The 19026-nt window shown below is 41.8% G+C and overlaps 1 protein-coding gene across 1 annotated transcript in view; it reads left to right on the forward strand.

The window, feature by feature from the left end:
- SMC5 (structural maintenance of chromosomes 5) overlaps positions 1–19026 on the forward strand; it is a 680994-nt gene that overhangs the window by 196333 nt on the left and 465635 nt on the right. Inside the window, exon 10 of the mRNA XM_085633014.1 lies at positions 16679–16833. Within this exon, the coding sequence (XP_085489140.1) occupies positions 16679–16833 (155 nt within the window). The remainder of the gene's footprint in view (positions 1–16678; positions 16834–19026) is intronic.

Raw genomic sequence — 19026 nt, forward strand, 5'->3', positions numbered from 1 at the left:
CTGAAAAGTCTACCCCGTTTGGAGCTAGATGATTTGCTGGTATTCAGAAATATCTTTGAATGGTTCTTTTTCCTGCAGATATCTCACCATATCAATATCCTAGGGTACCATACTAAAACCAGAAAATGTTTTCCCTCAGCTATAGCTCTCCATTTCCACCAGGTGGCATCACCCTGCTCCAGTTGTGGCCCAGGATGTGATGACTTTGCCCTATTTATGGCACCTATTGGTAACAGTTCCTGTTTTTCTGTGCCTTACTGATGTGGGCCTAAAGCTGCTCTTTGGTGTTCAGCAAACTTCCTCACATCTACTAGGACAGGAGATTAGGTCAAATGTTGCATTTTGAGGTCTCAGGACACAAACCCTGTCAGTGTTGATAGATGTCTGTGTTCGAGCTCCACATCATCTGTATGTGGTGTCTGGTGCCTGATCGTGATCCTTTAGCCTGCACCTCCATGCTCCTGAAGACTATCAGGGGATACACCCTCAGGCTCCCGCTCTGATTCTGAAGAAGATACCACTTGTGAAGGTGTCTCGCAAATTGTTCTTGAGCATATTCTGACGCAGTGACTCTACTATTACAGCAGTGTTTGATGTCACCTTGGCCCTCAAATGCTGCAGAGATAAATTGGATAGCAAGAGAATAGGTTAAGACTTACTTCAAAGACCAACCTCTTGCTGAGCCTCTTCTGTGTAGCTAATGGATAAGCTTGAATAGCTGAACGTTTTGGCTTAGATTCAACCACCGTGGACATGCCTAATTTGGATTTTAAGTGCACAGAGGAAAATGATTCAGAGGCTGACTACTTTCTCCCTTCTTATCACAGAGATGATTGACTATTTTCGGTCTTCAAAATGCAATTGGTCTTGATACTTCTGCAGGACCTATCTCATGTGCTTTGTTCTCCTTTTGAAGAGGTTTGTTAATTTGTGTTGCCTTTTCAACTGTGATGACTAAACATTAATATGGAAATACTGCAGCCGTTTTCAGTGGTTCCAAAAAGCATCCTGCTATTTAAAGAGGCAATATTGGAACCAATGCTGGCAAACTTGCAGAAACCCTTTTCAAACCGGGCAGATCACTCAGTGTCAAAGGCCACTTCTTCTTCATTCTAATTTCTTAATGATTATTATACTGCTTTGAAAAGTTTGGCTTCTCAACTTAACCCTAGTACTTTACCCTTCTGCATTACCGTACTGCGATTCCAAATGGTTTGACTGCAAATCTTTGCCTCTGGCAGTTTTACTCTCTGCGTTGTGGTTGTCGGGTGCCTTCTCTGATAGTAGATTCACATTTAGTTTCAAGTGGCAAAATTGGTTTTGATTAGCCTTTCGTATAGCATGAAAAAAACATTTTATATTTGGATGCCTAAAAACAAATTGTGTAATGTGGCTTAGCCTGACACAATGCCCTGCTCTATGGCTACAGTGGTTACTCTGTGCATGTGCTCCTGAATGCACTTCAAAAGCTTTTCTGGGGATGCTCAGCCTGTCACGGACATCACCTGAAAATGCAGAAGACATGGCCTTCGGTAAGGGTGTGTTTTTTTTTTTTTTTTAGTAAAGTAACTTTTTCCTGGCGTGGTTCAAAAACAGTTGTGTAATGGCACGCTGGTTGGGATTAGTGTCCCCAGCAAAGCAGTTCACTGACAAAATCGTTGCATTTGTGGCTTTTCGAGGAGCTGTCCAGCCTGTCTGCATCAGGCTTCCAAGCCAGCTCAGAACCTGCAACAGTTCAAAAGCTCCACCCCTACTTGTGCAATACAGATGACTATGAGATCTGAACAGCAGCAGTGCAGCTCCACTCTTCTTCCCTCCTCCCACTCACCCAGTTCCACTCACCCAGTTTTTCACTTGTTCGACTGATTAGGAAAATGTATTTGTCCTGCCTCTATCATCAGCTTCCAGTAGAGGGGAGGGTCTCTCCTTTCCTTTCCAGTTGAGAGTCATTTATGACTGATGAATGCTCAAGCTTATTCCCATGTGTAATGCTCATGGCACATCTTGATCTTGGAAGTGGACGTTCTCACACTGTTTCACAGGGAGACAGTAGAAGTGGCGCCCTTAGAGGAGAGGAGCAGAGGTTTTAGTCTCCCTATATTTTGTATTTTACGAAGGACTGGGCCATCGGGCATCTTCTGGACTAGAGCCCCTTGAAGTTCTTTGTTCTCCACAATAGTTTCGAAATGCTGTATGAGTCAATTCCTCTTGGCCCTGAATGTGGACCGTTGGATGATATCCCTGGATCTTCAGGATGCCTGTTTCTATCTGCTGATTCTCCCCCCACCCCCCGCCCCTACAGCTAACAGGCATTACCTTGCATCACAGTGGGGCCCCAGCACTACCATTTTTGATTTCATTCTTTGGACAAGACTCATGAAGCAGTCCTATGAACAGAGTGCTAGCTGTAGTATCAGCCTCGCTCAAGATGACAGGAGTCGTATTACCATACTTGACTGATTGTTGGATGAAAAGGATATTCCAGACACTGGTCTCCTGATGTGATTCCAGTATTTTAGGGCATGATTCCGATCACGGTTCTGCTTGTTGATGCTTTTAGCATCAGGGGAGTCGCTCTGCTCATGTGAAGGTCTTCACACACGTCGATTGGTGCATCTGTCCTTCCAACTTAACAGTTGGTCATCCCTTGTGTTCTCTGCAGTTGCAGGACACCACCTTTTTGGGGACTGGGATGCTCATCTGAGGGAGATAACAGTATAAGCTCTTTGTCCCCATCAGAACAGCACATGCACATTAACATGCTGGGGCTGAAGACATCTGTCTAGACTAGTAAGTGTTTCTTCCCTCTGTCTCTGGGCGTGTTGTGCAGGTTGGTTCAGACAACTCTTCGACCATCCATTATATTAACCATCACGCCACATGGGTTAATGGATTCTGTGTTGTGAGGTCTTAGATTTTTGCTAGTGAGCTCTGCAACAGTGCATTTTCCCCATGGTGGCTCATTTTGAGGGGAATATGAATGTCAAGACAAAGATACCTTGAGTCACCCGTCTCTGAATTCATTTATGAATGGGTGCTCCATGCTGTTGTAATGGACGTTTCTTTCCATACTGGACTGTCAATAAAATGCCATCTGATCTGTGACTTGCAATTCGCATCTATTAGTGCACTGGGGGACCAACTTCAGGTTCAGATGATGACCGAATTTGCTCTTTGTTCCTTTCAAAAGGCGTGCAGAAAGTGCAAGAGGATAAAGGACAACTAATTGACATCACCCCAGATTTGGCGAGGATTGAGTATGCCGATCTGTTTAAACTCAGCGTTTGCTTAGGTCCATAAATGCATTCTCATCTTTTGATTTATTTACCGACTGGTGTTTTCAGTAGTCAAGGCAAATTAACTGTATTCCATACATGTAGGAAGATCCAAATCAGTGACATCGACCAAGGGTAGAATGTGGTGTCGGGGTTAATCTACAATACATTCAAGAAACGCATCTTCTAACAAGCCACTGGCAAGATAGTTATTAAATAGAGTATTTCAGAAGATGCTGATGGACAGGGACATATTGTCTTCAAATATGCCTTTATGAAAACCTATAGCTGCACAATATCCTTCATTACTCCAAACATGGTTCAGATGTACTGTTAGTACCAGATGACAAGATTATGAGGGACAGCTCCCAACCATCAACGCTTGAGGTTTAAATCTTAAACGTTTCTGAATTGTGAGTTTAGATTGTGTGGGATGAGTTACAGAACGTTTGCCTCATCCAAGCATTTTGTATAATCAGATGGCTGTAATCGATCAGTACTAGATAGAATCATCCCACCTGGCACACGGGAGCATCAGAACTAAACTGTGGAATGGAGAGAGGATTGCAAGTACAACATTAAATTGTATCACATGGCCATTAACCTTATAAATAATAGTCATGCAAAGTAGTTCTCATCAATTTTGTTAACTCTCCATTCAGAGTTGGGTCCAAGGCTTTCTTCCAGGGATGTAAAATACAGGTTTTTGGGATTTGATCGTGATGTATCCAACCATTTTCCTTTATGTACCTACTTACTATAATTGGAGATATGAAGCATACCCAGTTGTATTGGAGAACACAATTTTGCCAATACACAACCCTATGGAATGGGCTATGGTCCAATATGGAATAACACCCTATCACTTCCACAGTATGGAGTATATCACATTCACACTGTCTTCAACACCAGCATATTAAGTGGGGAGGGAACCTGGTTTTCTACAGTTTGAAAAGGGCCCATGGCTAATATGGTGTAGCTTAAAGTAAGAAATATTTAGTTGAACCTCTTTTAGGTGTTTGTCATGTGAAGTGAGAGACATCCTCACCTCATGATCAGTCAGTCATATCTCAGCATTGATTGCCAGTACATATTCAAGGATGAAACAAAAGGATTGGAGTGTATGTTGTTAATGAGAACTCTATACATACCTGGTATTACTTCCTTATGTTGCCCCCACTTAGTGAGAGAGTTCTGTATGTGAGAGCTTGTGGCAGTCAGTGGATCCTTACCTAGTTTACTACGAAGGCAATGTAACACTTTATTGTATTGCCGTGGGTAATGCACGGGAACTTCAAATTTAGTGCACATCGTTTGTGAGGGTTTGAGCAACCCTTCACTTATGAATTGCACTACCTGTTCAATTCCTCTAGAAGCCCAGGAATCCCAGTGGACAGTAACTCCTCCATGGTCAATCCTGAATTCTCCTAAAAGGGGGACTGGCTGGGACAGGTCTCCATCCAGTTTTTTGCGGGCAGTTTTCCTATTGACTGGCATAGCCATTAGAATCTGGTTCCTCACTGGAAGTTTTAACCTTTACTGTTATACAGTGTAGTCTGGCCCTTTTTATAATGTAGCTTGTTTTATTTCAAGGTCAATGGCCTTAGTATCTCATACATTACAGGAAAGAATTATTTTACAGTTCAATAATGTGAATGGTCCAAAAATGTAATTGTATCTAGAGACAACTGCCATCTTATTTACCTTTATTTTTCTCCAGAGTAAACGATGCAGTTAGGAAGAATTTTCAATGTCAAGATGCGTCTTGGAAATTGGGTGGGTGGGGGGCGTAGAGATTGTCTTCTGCCCTACTTACTAACCCTTATTTCAGATAATCACCAGATATCTTAATCCTTTCTGGCCCCCTTCCATCCTAAGCCTTTGAATACAGACTCTCGTTGTGATAAAGTACATCTGCATGGCTTCACGTTTTCCACAGTGTTTTTTTTATGACTGAAGAACAATTAAAAAGGAATCCATCACGTCAATAGGCCTGGTAACAAATATTATCTGGGAATGTGATTGTCATCAGGATATCATCAGCATGTAGAGACCACATGACCGCTCCTTTGGGAAATGCTATGTATTCCCTTAATCTCTTCCTATAACAGCTCCTTTGGGAAATGCTATGCCCTTATTCTCTTCCTAGCCTCTGATCGCTGGAGACTGTTAATACCATGAGCAAGAAAAGGGGAGAACGAGAAGAGGACATCCCTGCCAAATGCCTCTCTTAATCCTTGTAGGTCTCAATAGCAAACCTCCACAGTGCACATGTGCTATCATGTAGCTACTTTTTCTTTGATGTGAAGTAATTTACCCAGCCAAATCTATCTAGCATTCAGACAGAATTTCCCTTTCGACCCAATTTGATAGCTCTTTCGACACCCAGGGACACAAGCAAGACAACCTGTTTAAAGTCTGCAGAACACAACAGGAGGGGAGGTAGAGTTTTCTGGTGGTTACTAGAAGACCCGCCTGGGACAAATCTCGCTTGGGTGGTTGTATCAATGAGCTTATGACTTTTCACAGCCTAGTGGAAAGTATCTTGGCCAGTCTGCACATGTATGTTAATAAGAGAGATTTGCCTATAGCTACTATGGTGTACAGGGCCTTTGCCCTTATTAGGGATTAGCTAATTCAATTGTTGTGTTTATCATTTTGCCATTTTTAAAGGCATCAAATAGCATGGGAACAACATGATTTTTTTTCATCAGAAAGAATTCTCCAGGGAACCTGTCTTCCTCGGGGTGTTTGCAATTCGGAGATAGTGGTGGCAATCTAGTCAGCCATGTTTCCTCCTCAGCGGAGAGCCCTCCCTTCATCATTCAAGAAAGAGAGTTACACGGACATTAGAAAGTTTCCTTCTCCAAATAAGTCTTTCTGATTTAAGTCAGGCACACCTCCTCGTAGCCACAGCAGATGTCACATATTATTGTGTATTTCTCTGTGGCGTAACTGAAATGCAAGCAGCCAGCCCATCTTCTTGCCATGCTCAGTGTTTTCATTGCTATTCCACCTGTACTACCTCTACAGCACAAACATTTCATGAAACAGGATTGGAATTAGCCAAGGACCATATGCCAGGTTATCGTTTTGTGTCAGTGAGTGAAGCAGTTCAAGAGGTGCAATTCTGCCACCAGGCAATGGCCTTCCGTGAATTACCCCCAGATCATTCAACATCTGTGAAAGATTGGGGTTATACCTCCTACACTCGAAGGACATAACCTCAGATCAGTGGGTATTATCCAGCATTTCCCATGGTTACTGCTTAGTTTACTCTCTGTATTTGCTAATCCCCAAAAATGGCAAGACATTGCAACCATCACTTCAAGACGGTCACCCTACAAGACTTCATCCTACTTCTCAATATTGGAGCCTAGATGACACCACTAGATTTAAAAGACATGTCCTTTCACATCCCGACTCATTAAGCACACTGACAATATCTGAGGTTTGTGTTAAGTGGAGCACATTGACAGTACAAAATGTTACCATTCAGCGTAACGGCAGCTCCAAGAGTGTTTGCAAAGTGATTCTCTGTGGTCTTGGCTCAGTGGATGTGCATCCAAGTTCATGTGTTCATGGATCTAGGTGATTGGCTGGTAATGGACACATGTTGTTCACAATGCCTTAACTGTTCTCAACATGTTATTCAGCTTCTACCCAAATATAACTTCATACCCCTTTCCAGATCAAATTACCTGCAGCAGACCAAGGAGTTTCTGGTAGCAATACTTACATCATTCACACCAAACGTTTCCCCCAGCAACGAAAGTGATGGCATTTCAAGGACGGCTTCCCCTTTAGCTGATGTTTCATCCTGTGACAGTGGCAATGATAATAAAACTTATAGGAATGACGGTGTTGTGCTTTACACTAGTACCTAGTGTAAGTTTACCCATGCGACCTCTACAACAATGTCTATGAATGAGGAATGGGAGGATCCAGTGTTGGTGGAGACTGTGTTCAGCACAAGCTACATTGGTGTAACAATAAAATTACATTATTGGGCAGATCATTCTAGACTTCCAGTTGCATATGAACATCTGCTCGCCCAACAATCCTAACTGTTGGGGTACTCACACTGACAATTCAAGGAGATTAGTTTTCTTACGAGCAAACACTACACATCAGTGTGTTAGAGTACAACTAGCCTTTCAAGCTTTTGCAACATTGATTCACCTTAGCTCAACCAGTTTTATCATAAATTTGCCTCCTGATAGGAAAGGGATCACTAGGCAATGTATTTCGTCTAAATTAATTGGAGATAGTATATGCATTTCCTCCCATTCACCTTCTTTTGAGGGGATTCATAAGTGCATGGTCTCCCCATCCTTCGATGGTGATCAGTGCACCCTCTCTTTACCCCCTCTTTTTAGGTCTTGCCTGGCGTAGGCTGCGCAGCCATGCGCAGTCTCGCTGGCGAGATTTAATGATTTAGGGTAGCTTTCACTAGCGGGGTTTAAGCCCCGCCCCTCTTTTCCATTGGCTGGCATCACCGTTTATGCTAAACGGTGGCCAGCCATTGGAAAAGAGCTTCCAGTGACGTACACTTTTCTCTTTTAGAGCCGTCCCAGTTGGACTGGCTTGCTTGCCTTACGTTTGTGGTAAAAGGTTTCTTATCTTTATGGGGCCATGTGTTTCAAACATATGGCCCCATAAAGACAAGAGATCGGCTGCAGCGCGGTCCTCTTTCACTTTCGGACCACGCTTGCCTTTTGCTCTGCCTTGTTTTTACTTTTATTACTTTTAGCGCGATTAAGGGAGAATACAGATGGGTTGAGTACATTATTCTGCAAAACTTGCTTCATCGTTTATCACATTTTAGCTGTGTCTCAGTGCATGCATCGGTATCCTTAGACACCCACCAATAAGTGCGAAATACCATTATTTTCGTGCACACAGCTGCTAAGTGCCCTTGTATAATGTAATATGCACCTCAAGTTTGCCGTCTGTGACCTTTCGTTGATGCTTCCTATTAGAATTATAAACTTTAAACGTCCAGCATTTAGAGGGCTCTTAGCCGTAAACCGAGCACTAACTAGAGTTTCACACAGTGACACTGCACCACTTGTTAATTCAGTACTATAAATAAAGCCTGGTCCTTTAGAAATGTATAACGTATCACAAAAAGACCAGTCTATCGAAGATCGACTGTATTGCTATATACACATAGCCAACAATCTATTGGACAACGCTTGATGGTGATCACGACACAATTAATGGTCTAATAACAGTTTTAATGGGCAATACACGTTTCCAAACAGAGTGGTCTTACGAAGGCCGATGGAGGCATGTTGCTTTTTAGGAAAGCGAATATCATTGAAAAGAGGATGTCATCCGCCAAGTGAGCGACCTGGCAAGTATGCATACAAAAAGCTGTGCTTTTGAGATATTCACTGTTTCACCGGTTATATAAAGTGTTGTCCGTCGGGGATTAAACCTTATCCTCGGAGATACATGGCGCCCCTATCGAAGGAAGTCCTCCCCTTTCAGTAAAATATTCAGTATTGCTGGGTATATGAAGACTTGTGCTTCAGAAATGTACTGTATTTGTGTGTGTGTGTGTGTGTGTGTGTTTAAAAATATATATATATATATATATATATATATATATAAATATGTATACATACTCTCACATACATACAGTCTCTATTTTATCTAAGAAATAATTAATCCAATTATATTAGAATGCTGGGGTTTGAGGATTTTCAGCACAGTAGCTTTGTTCAGGATGGAACACACCATTTTCTTTGCAATGCAAATACATACACACCATGTGATCGTGTACCACTGATTAACAGAAAATAAATACTGCACAGCTGAGGTGAATACAGCAGCTGTCGGCATACATGAAAAAAGACCTACAAACTTTGACATATTAAAATGGTATCACTTGTTTCAGTATCCACAATAATTCTCTATATATACACTTATATAATTCTTCATTAATTCATGAATATGCCAATATACCAAAGTGGACTCATCCTTATTAGCAATATAATCACCAACTTACTCTCTCAGTCTCTTTACCTATTGATACTATGTAACCTCACTATATCACATCTTACAAAGTAACTAAAAATATATTCTCATGTGTCCTCAAAACACCATATTAATAGTGCCCATATGGGCTTGAGTTGGACTTACTATTGTTTTATTTATGTGCAGAGTTTTATTTAGCGCTGGCTAGACCTGGAGGTATCCGAGCGCTTTACATGAGGATTAGCGTACTTGCATTTACCCCCTCTGTATGTTGTTATAAGTCTAGATGTTTCATTTGGTCCACTCTCTACCACCTCCTGGTTTTTAAATAATAAATCATCTCTTGTCTTGCAACTCGCTCTGTCGACTGCCCGGCTTATTGTGTTTTCAGTGTACCCTCCAAACTTTAAATCAAGATATCATGTCATCTCTGGTTTCCTTATATGATTTCACTGTGCTACAGTTCCTTCTCATATATTAATTCTCTGTAGGGGATGCTCTCCTTTCACGTTATCGGGTGAAAAATATGTGCATAAAGTAAGTAGGTTTCCTGATGTTAGTTTTCTAAAAACTGTAGTATTATTGATCTTACCTTCCTCTATCCTAATCCTAACATTCAGAAATTCTATTTCCTAATTGATCTTGCACCTGTAAAGTCCAAGTGCAATGTATTCTAATTTCATATTCTCTTGCCTTGCTAGGAGAACCTTGCCATATAATAACAAGCATTGGCATAGCCAATAGGTCTCGCCTTTGGGACCTTATAAGTGTTTAGCCATGCAACAGTTGATCTTGTTGCACCAAGGATAATGTGCTGCATAACTAAATACATATAAGGTCCCAAAGGCGAGACCTATTGGCTATGCCAATGCTTGTTAAATGACAGATGGATATCTATTCTCTTAAGAGCTATCTCCTGGCACCCTAGCCTTCTGCCTCATCCTAGTTTATGGAACAATATGCAGATGATGGCATCATTTGTGAAAGCTGAGTTTAGTGCGACGTTACTACTAAGCACTGTCTCATTTTATTTACCATCTCACCTGCTTTATCTATTAAGTAAGTTCTTTCTGTTGGTGGCTTGCTAAGTCATATGGCCGAATTTGTGAAGCTTTCAGTATGTGTTTAACAAAATACTCACTAGTAAGCTGATCTCATAGTCGAGAAGAATATCTAATGGCAATTCTACGATCTTATCCACATGTTCCTATTGTGAATGATCATTCTTCCTGTTTGTACCTGAATGAGTTGTTGACTAAGTTAATGATGACATTTTCAAGTCTCCTCTTAATATTCTCCTGACTGTCAGGGAAGTGAATATAGTTGTATCTCTCTTCTCTTTTGATCCATACACCTGATTTTGAAAAAGTGGTGATCATGATTCCAATGATCTGCCTCAAAATGCTCTCCTCTTTTCTCCACCGTGTGGACATTTTTTAGCCTGGATTTATTTTCAAGATGGCAAAGCCCAGCTGAAGGGATTCTGCACATCCTAGTTATGGAACAAAGTACTAGTTCTGTGTGTTGGGTACATTTTTCCTATCTTCCTTGTACCTATCTATCACTTAAGACTGCTGCACAGCTGGAAAACACCTGCTGTTGAGGCTATCATTGCTTACGTTACATGGTTCTTACCCCCTAGAGAAAGTAATAGCTCTTCGGCCGATGCAAAAGCATTGACCAGTATCTTTCAGTGAAATCTGTTAGACCGGAAGATGCACTACTTCTTCTTATTCTGTTTCTAGGATTTCTCACCGTACTGAGCCTCTTAAAGAGATCCTATGTTTGGATGAGAAATTAGCTTTGTCCACTTCTGTGCATGCTTATGTGACATTCATGTGTAGTCCATTCTGGACAATGTTAATCTATCAAGCAGGAGTCATGATGAAGATAACAGTATACTTTTTATTCTACATCATTGTTGAATCACATTCCGTATAGATAGTATTTCTTCGCTTATGGAGTTTTGCCGCTGTGACTTGTTGATTTTCAGCAGAAGCCCATTGTTACAATTTCTACTGTCTTCTCATAGTTGTTTTTGTTTATACAGATCAAAGTTGTTTTTGTTAATACGGATCGAAGTTGGCATCAAGTGGAGGCTTAGGATAACGCTACCTTCGGTTTCTTTAGATGCTGGGTATGCCCAGACGTGGGTCCCGTCCTCACTACACCACTGCATTCAAGCTAGCCTGGCTGAGGAAGGGTGATGCCCTGAAACCAGTCCCAGGATGCTTGTTTCCGGTCCAGGGAGGACCTGGCTTGGCAGTTCGGGCTGGACTGTTCCCACAAGGAACAGGGTCAAGACTGATTTGCATATAGCTGGGTTCAAACTGGGGTGGTGTGGTGAGGAAAAGAATGATGGATTAAACCCAGATCCTTGTGATTGGTGGTACATGTTTGCATTGTCCAGCATTCCGTCCATCAATTGCTTCTTTTGCGAGGTCCAAGGCAGGAAGAGTTAATTTAGTTGAGAGAAAGGGCAGTGTGCGAGACAGTTTAATTGCAGGAAGTTTTTGTAGTCTAAGTCTGAATTTAGTCCTCCTATTTGCCATAATGGACAGCTTAATGCTGTGTTTTTACTAAGTAACCTAAGTTAAGAAGAAGTATGGTGCTACTGTCCTCTTACTGAGTGTCTTGGGTCTTTTTGAATGGCTTTGGTTAAACAGTTGACTTCACATTTACTCTTTTTTGTTAGGATTCCTTGATGGACGCTGTGGCATGCCTGTTACTCAGCATCTCAATGAATAACCTTTACAGCAGTTAATAAGAATAACAAAAATCCTCAAACAATTTGTTTTCACAAGTTTCTTGGATGGTTTTATTCTGCTCAAAGCACTGGTCGAAACTTTCCTAAATATTAAACAAGGCCTTAAGTGGTCTGTTAATGTGCTTTTGCAGGGTTATGGTAGCCCTTAACATAGAACAAAAATGCAGGGATTCTGTTCCCCTGAAATGTGTCCTTTTCGGTCTTTCGCCTTACACCCCCATAGGCTCCTACTTTCACAACTGGGGCTGCCCGCCTTTGTTGGTGAATCTGAATGTTACATAGAGGTAGAGGCTACAAAACTACATATACAACATAAAGGTGACATGGGAGACCTATACATAAGACGAGGAATATCTTTCCAGCCTTTAATGTGTTTTATAAAATTGTACTTGCTTGATACTCCTGATGCGGAGTCAAGAGATGAGTACCTAGAAAATATCACTCTACTAATGATTATACCTGAGAACCAGTGGCGGTTCCTCTGTATGGGCATAGGGGCGTCCCCCCCCCCCCCTGATTATTTTGCCCCGGGGTCCACGGTCCAACAGCCGCAGCACATAATAAAACAATTAATTTCAGCCCGTGGCTCGGCAGCAGTCACCTGTCTTTGGCTCAGCCACGGGCATGCCATGTGACGTCACGGGGGGAGGGAGAGGTTTTAGGAGCAACTAAGTAGTTGCGTTGCGGCATTCCCCTGGGGCCAGTGCAGCAAAATGCGCATGTCAGGTTGGCCGGGTGCCTTTTCCTGGCCAGCCCGACATGCGCAGTGTTGAGGGTCTTGCCACTGTCGCCTGTGTAAATTAAGGAGGGGGCGTGGGTAGAACTTCCCCATGGCCTCCTAAGGAGCGGCAAGGTCTCCTGGCCCTGGCCAATCCAAGTGCTGCTTTTGGAAAGCTGGCAGCGCCTGGATTGGCTGTTTTAGTCTCTCGGAGTCGGCAGTCAGAGGGGGCATGTCCAGAGCATGGGGCATTGTGACCAATCACTGCATGGCTTTATTGTAAAGCCATGCAGTGATTGATTATGGTCACCATTTGCTGCCCAGCCCTCAAGCTCAGCGCCGTGCTCTCTCTGCTCCGGGGTACTCCCCCTCCCCTCCGTGCGTGCTTGCTGCCACAGAAGAATGGAGTCGCCAGTCGTGAGCAGTACTAGCTCTCGAGCTCCGCCTGACCTCATTGCCCTGGGACTCGGTCCTCGGAGGCCTCGCTCTGTCGTAGTACTTTCAGCAGAGCAGCCCATGTCAGAGCAAACCCTGCTGCATCTGCATGTGAGCTGAGCTGAGCTGCCAGACTAACTCCGTAACTCGTGGAAAAAGGATTGACACGCAGTGAGTACTACTACTACTAACTGAGTGACTTATAGCTGCGCCAAGCCTGCGCAAGTGCGCAGCATATTTACAATATTGCATTGCAGTGGCTGGCTGCTGACTTTAGTTTAGTTGGGACTGGGGAGACGCGAGACCGAAAAAGCGAGGTGAACTCTTCTACCCGGCCACACCTATTGTAGGGTGGCAGTGACGTAATGAGGGTCTACTCTTAGTATCAAATTATTGCACAAGTAAAAAAAAAATCAAGAAGTTGTGAAAACGCACGCCGCGGTACTAAAATGTCTACTGCTGTGTTTTATAAAGTGAACATCTTTTTGTTAATCTTACAATTACTTTCATTATTTGGTTAGCATTTATTTAGTTTTTATAGTCCGTGATGCTGGCCTCACACGCATTCCATTTAGGAGCTACCATTCTTACTGGAAAGCTCATATGCTCTTTGCAACCAAAAGCAAGAGTGTTTGCTGAGACAATACGCGATACAATATTTAACTTTGGCTTCCTGACTTCGAGAATGGCACAGTACTCCGTTTCAGCGCCAATATTTCACGAGCATGTTTTTCTTGCTGCTTGGCTGCTTTTCCCGCAGTTTACTGTGCATGGCCATTTGGTTGCACGTTTGGATTAATCCACCGACTACCTTGCTGAGCAGGCGGCTTGCCTACTCCTTGGGTAACTGTGTTAAAATATTCTATTCCAGTTGAAACACTTGCTTTACAAGAGCCTTGGTTTTGTCTGACACAATATGGAACAACATTTGTTATTCGTTATCATGGGTGATATATTTGTTAGCCTTCAGAGAAACATCTGCTGTTCTTTAATCTCCAGTGTGCAGGGCAATATTCATAGGGTACAGCTGCATAGAACCGCGGTATTAGATGGGGCTGTCCGGTCTGAGATGAAAGCTGCCTGGCAGGACGAAAGAAATGCATTTTTGTTATCTGCCGTTTACATATTTATTTATATCACTCAAAGTCTCTTTCCCAGAAGGCATACTGCTCATATTTTTAAATATACTCTTAAAGTCTAAACTTTAAACACTATTTTCTCCCCCCACCAATCTGCAAACTTTTTTTGAAAAGCTAAGCTTCTAATGTTAACCTTTTTTTGGGGGGAATGAATTAATTGAATGTAGCACCTCTGGTTTCAGAACTCGCTGTTGTAAAACATTATTAGAGACTCCACGTGACAGGTTCAACGTGACATTCATTATTTTCGGTGAACAGTGCTGAAGCGTTTCCGTTTGTTGTCGAGAGCAGCGTGTTATTCCTGGCGTTTGACACAAGGATTAACAGGTGACCAGCTCTAGCGGAGAAGTGCAGGTTATTAGGCCGTGACCTGAGCTCACTGTGGTAGCTCACTTCACATCTTTGTGGTGAGCACCCCGGCTGTCAGTGTGTAGGTCACAGAATGCAGGTGAAGGTTAGTGAGTGCACTTCTGAAGTACACCCGCCATTAGTTCCGATTTGTAGGCTGTGTCCTGAGCTCACTGTGGAAGCTCATACCATGACAGTGTCTTTGCGTTGAGCCCCCTGGCAGATAGTGTGTACGCCTATCTACCACTCTCTAGCTTCAAAAACATAACCATAGAAATGTTTCTGATGCTAGGCCCTGCTGGTACACAGCGTGTATATTGCTCAGAGGTGCGTGGCACTGGCAGGGCCTAGCTTCAGAAACATTTATATCTACATGTTGGCATATGACATCCCTTTACTAATGTAATAACTGCACTTTCACAATTGCTTTATTAACATTCCTGCTTCTCAAATTTGCTTGAAAATGCACCATTTACCCACTCTTTGTTCAAAATTTTTATCGGGGGAGAATCCCCCCCCCCCCCCCCCCCTCCTTAAGATGTTCAGTCGATCACGCTGCGCTCGCTAGCCACGGTGCACTCCAACAGAAAGTTTACGCCTCACCACTTGCAAATGTCACCAGCCACCACTGCTGAGAACAGAGAGTATTTGGGACACACATTGAAAAATGATGGCCAGATATCTTTCCTGGAGGCTTATATCTAGATGTTTTTGTGTTTCGTTTAAGCCTTTATTATCAGCCTTCTACACATTCTCTAGGTCTAGAAAGACTCTCGACTCAGTCGTAAATACCATGCTGGTTAGTCTTGAAGCTAGGTAAAGCTCATTACTAATACTGATAATACAAGCTAGGTGCATTCATAAACCATCTCTATATTACCAGGAGGAACGCAATCATTTTAATAACCTTAGAATGCGCTTTGTTCTGTTGATAAAAGACTAAACATTTTCTTTGAATGGTAAGTTATTTTTAATTTTTATTCAGTATTAACATCTGCACCAATTGTTTCTAACTTTCATATCCCTCACAAAACCATCATGATTTGTGGTTCTGGAATGCAATTTCACTCCCGATAAGTTCACTGCTTCCACTGGTTCAGCAACTGACAGCACCTTAGTCTGGCACTTGTTCTGGAATAAAGAGTAAATGTATCAATTTATTGACATCTTTGCTCCCGAACTTTCTACGACTCTTTATTTCGTTAATGGTACACCAAGCTGGCTCCAAAGAGAGATGTACATGGCTTTCAAAGATTTTGGGTTAAATATATACATTTTCAGAAGCTTACTATGCAATGGAAGGTAGAAAAGCATTCTGGTGCATTATGCTGATTGTGTGGACTTGATGTTGAACATCTGATCCACATGATCTGCATGTGTCCTGACATCGTGGGTGGGAGAAGGAAACTGTTTGTCGGAGTTAATGAATCAGAGGATACGACTCACCAATGAAGCTAAACACTTTTAAAAAGCAAGCAAAAAATATAATGTGCACAACCTTGGTTTGTTTATTAGAGGAAACAGTGAGTTGAGCAATCTGGTCGCCTTTGAGTTCCAGGGACGATGATGTGGTTATTTCAATATTTTTAGTTTCTGAATCAAGATCCTGTCCACCAAACAACTTATGTATTAGAATGTATCTAAAGTATTTCAAATGTATTTTTATGTATGTCAATATTGGCAGAATATTTGTGAGTTGTGTTTCTTTTAATTCAATATTAAATGTGATAATATGTTTGTCATGTATTTCATGCTGTATTTGTTCCAGTTCAACAAAGTTTAAACTTGAAATTAAACGTTAACTTTAAATCAAAGCGATAATAAGACCGAAAATGTACAAATGTTTTTGTGTTACCACCTTGTAGTATTCATTCTTTTCATTACTAGTGAGCTTATCTACAAAACAAATGCAAATTAATAGAAATCAAATTACAAATATACAGTTCCATAACCAGCAACATTACAAGCGCGGTCTGTTGGACTGAGCCCTGTATTTTATTTTCTCTCACAGATAAAGTTAACCGCATTAAGCAGTTTGATAATTTAATGAATCTAAAGGAAGAGAAACTCCGGACACGATTCAGAGACACCTATAATGCTGTCATGTGGTTACGAGAGAACAAAGATAAATTTAAGCGCGGTGTCTTTAAACCTATAATGCTAGAGGTGAGTTTTATTCATTACATTTTTACTAGCAGAAAAGAGCCTTAACATAGCTTTACTAATATGGCACAAATATACAGTAATGTGGTGCCTTATCTCTTCTGATTTGATGGACCTTTGACTATCTGGGTTTCCACAATACACAAAAGGCTGTTCGGACTCTGCTTGCTGCAGAATATTTTCCTCTGGCCACCTACTTTCTGCTGGTCAATGGATTGGGGCCTTGAACAGCACACTGCTTAACTTTCATTTCCTGTTTGTCTGTTGTGACACTTTTACAACTCGTCTGTTTCATTACCGAAGAGGGGTAGCTTTTGATCGATTACATGAGTGATATCCTATTTCAAGTGTTTCCTTTCAATGAAACAAAAATTCTCGATTTGTGAATAGTTCACCTTGATTTACAAGCTTCATACATTAGTCCTGGTGCAATCTGGTGTTTGTTCAGACTGGGTATAGCTCTGCCAAAATGAGTGGAAAAGTGAGTTGTAGTCACATTTGAACACTTATGCCAAGACATCATTATAATGAGAGAAGCCTTTCCAAATCAGGTCTACAAAGTTCATATCAATAGTGTAACATATATGGGCAGACTCCTTCAGTTGCAAAACCAAAGATTCTTAAAAATAACACATCTAGCAGCGAACTGGTTTTCCACCTCTGTGGATTCTCTAAAGTGGATCTCTTATTTTCGAAGAACAATACCCATTTCATTTCTCCTTGATGTGGAGAAGTCTCTATTCTGAAAGATTGCCTGCTGCAAGACTGACAGGTCTGGCATCTGAATGTTTAGAGTAAGACTGAGGTCTTGTGATTGGGGGAGCTCTAAGTTGGCCTATTGAGGTCCAACGGTTTGGGAGGCTCCATTTTGCATCATCCCATGCTTATTAGAAGACCTGGAAGCACTGCTGTGTTGAAGGATAATAGGGAGCACACAAGTTATCTCGAGTAGCAGCACTGGGACTTGACCTAACTTCTGCAATCACCAGGATATGTGACAGAATTGTAGCAAAGATGGAAATGCAGTGGCAGAGCTCATCCCGTTCCCAGTGGCAGGTCCGATTGGAATCTGGGCTGAGGACCACTTGCCGAGGCATTCTAAAATACCAGGGAAGTAGCGGTAATTTGAGATTAAAGTTTACCCATGCCATGGGGGTCAGAAAGTGCTTGAATAGTGACACATATTGCAGAGAAATCTGAGGGAGAAAGAATACACACTGGTGCTGATGAGAAACTAGCACCACAAAGGGCACAAATGAAGAATTCTGTCTTCACAGCTTGCTATATGTTCCACCGAAAGAGGCTTGCCTGTCCTGTGAGGCTCCCATAGCAGCTCAAAAGCCAAGAGAGCAGAGAATGAACTTGACCAGTAGATCGGATGACCCAGGTACACCACAAAGAGCTGTTTACCTTATACCTCGAGAAAATAGAGTCTTATGGACTTGAAGGGTGTATCTGAACTGGTATACTGAGAGCTGGGAGATTTTCTAAGGGGGTACAACTGGGAGAATAATGAGTATAGGGTTTTAGTTTGCTATAAAACATGAACTTTAAAGGCTTTAGTTTTATTAGTGAATGCTGGCACACTTTTGGTCTTCTTCCTCCTCCTCCTCCTCCTCCTTCTCATCTCCATATTCCTGTCGCATCTGGAAGTCTTGGAGAGTGGTATGTAAGAATATTGAAGCACAAAAATATTGTACTTCAAAAATATCATAGCCAGATTATCGGCTCCCAAAATATTGTGAAAATAAGCATATGCAGGTAAGATTTACTTTTCTTACCTCAACATCTACATACTATGAAGATACTTCTATTTTGTCAATTAACGTATTTGTGGAGTTATGCATAGTAATTCTATAATTAGCTATTACATAGTTACCATCACAATATTTAGTGGCTGATATTTGGGTTACAGTATTTTTATAGCATGACATTCATTTAAAACTCAGTACTCTGGCAATGTACTCTCAGAATAAGTAAACTAACTGGCCCTGTAGTGACTGCTCTTATCCAGTTCGAGATTGCACTGATAGGAATCCTTGCCCAATCAAACAGTATACTGTTTGAAACTCAGTAACTAGCCAGTTGATAGGCATTTTCCACTCAACTGAAAGAGTTAGGCACCAAATGGTCAGTAGCATGTGCATTTCAGGAGTGATGGGAATTACTTCATGAGCAGTGTCATGGATAAAGAGA

Source organism: Triturus cristatus, chromosome 2_1, assembly GCF_964204655.1.
Source record: "Triturus cristatus chromosome 2_1, aTriCri1.1, whole genome shotgun sequence".
NCBI lineage: Eukaryota > Metazoa > Chordata > Amphibia > Caudata > Salamandridae > Triturus > Triturus cristatus.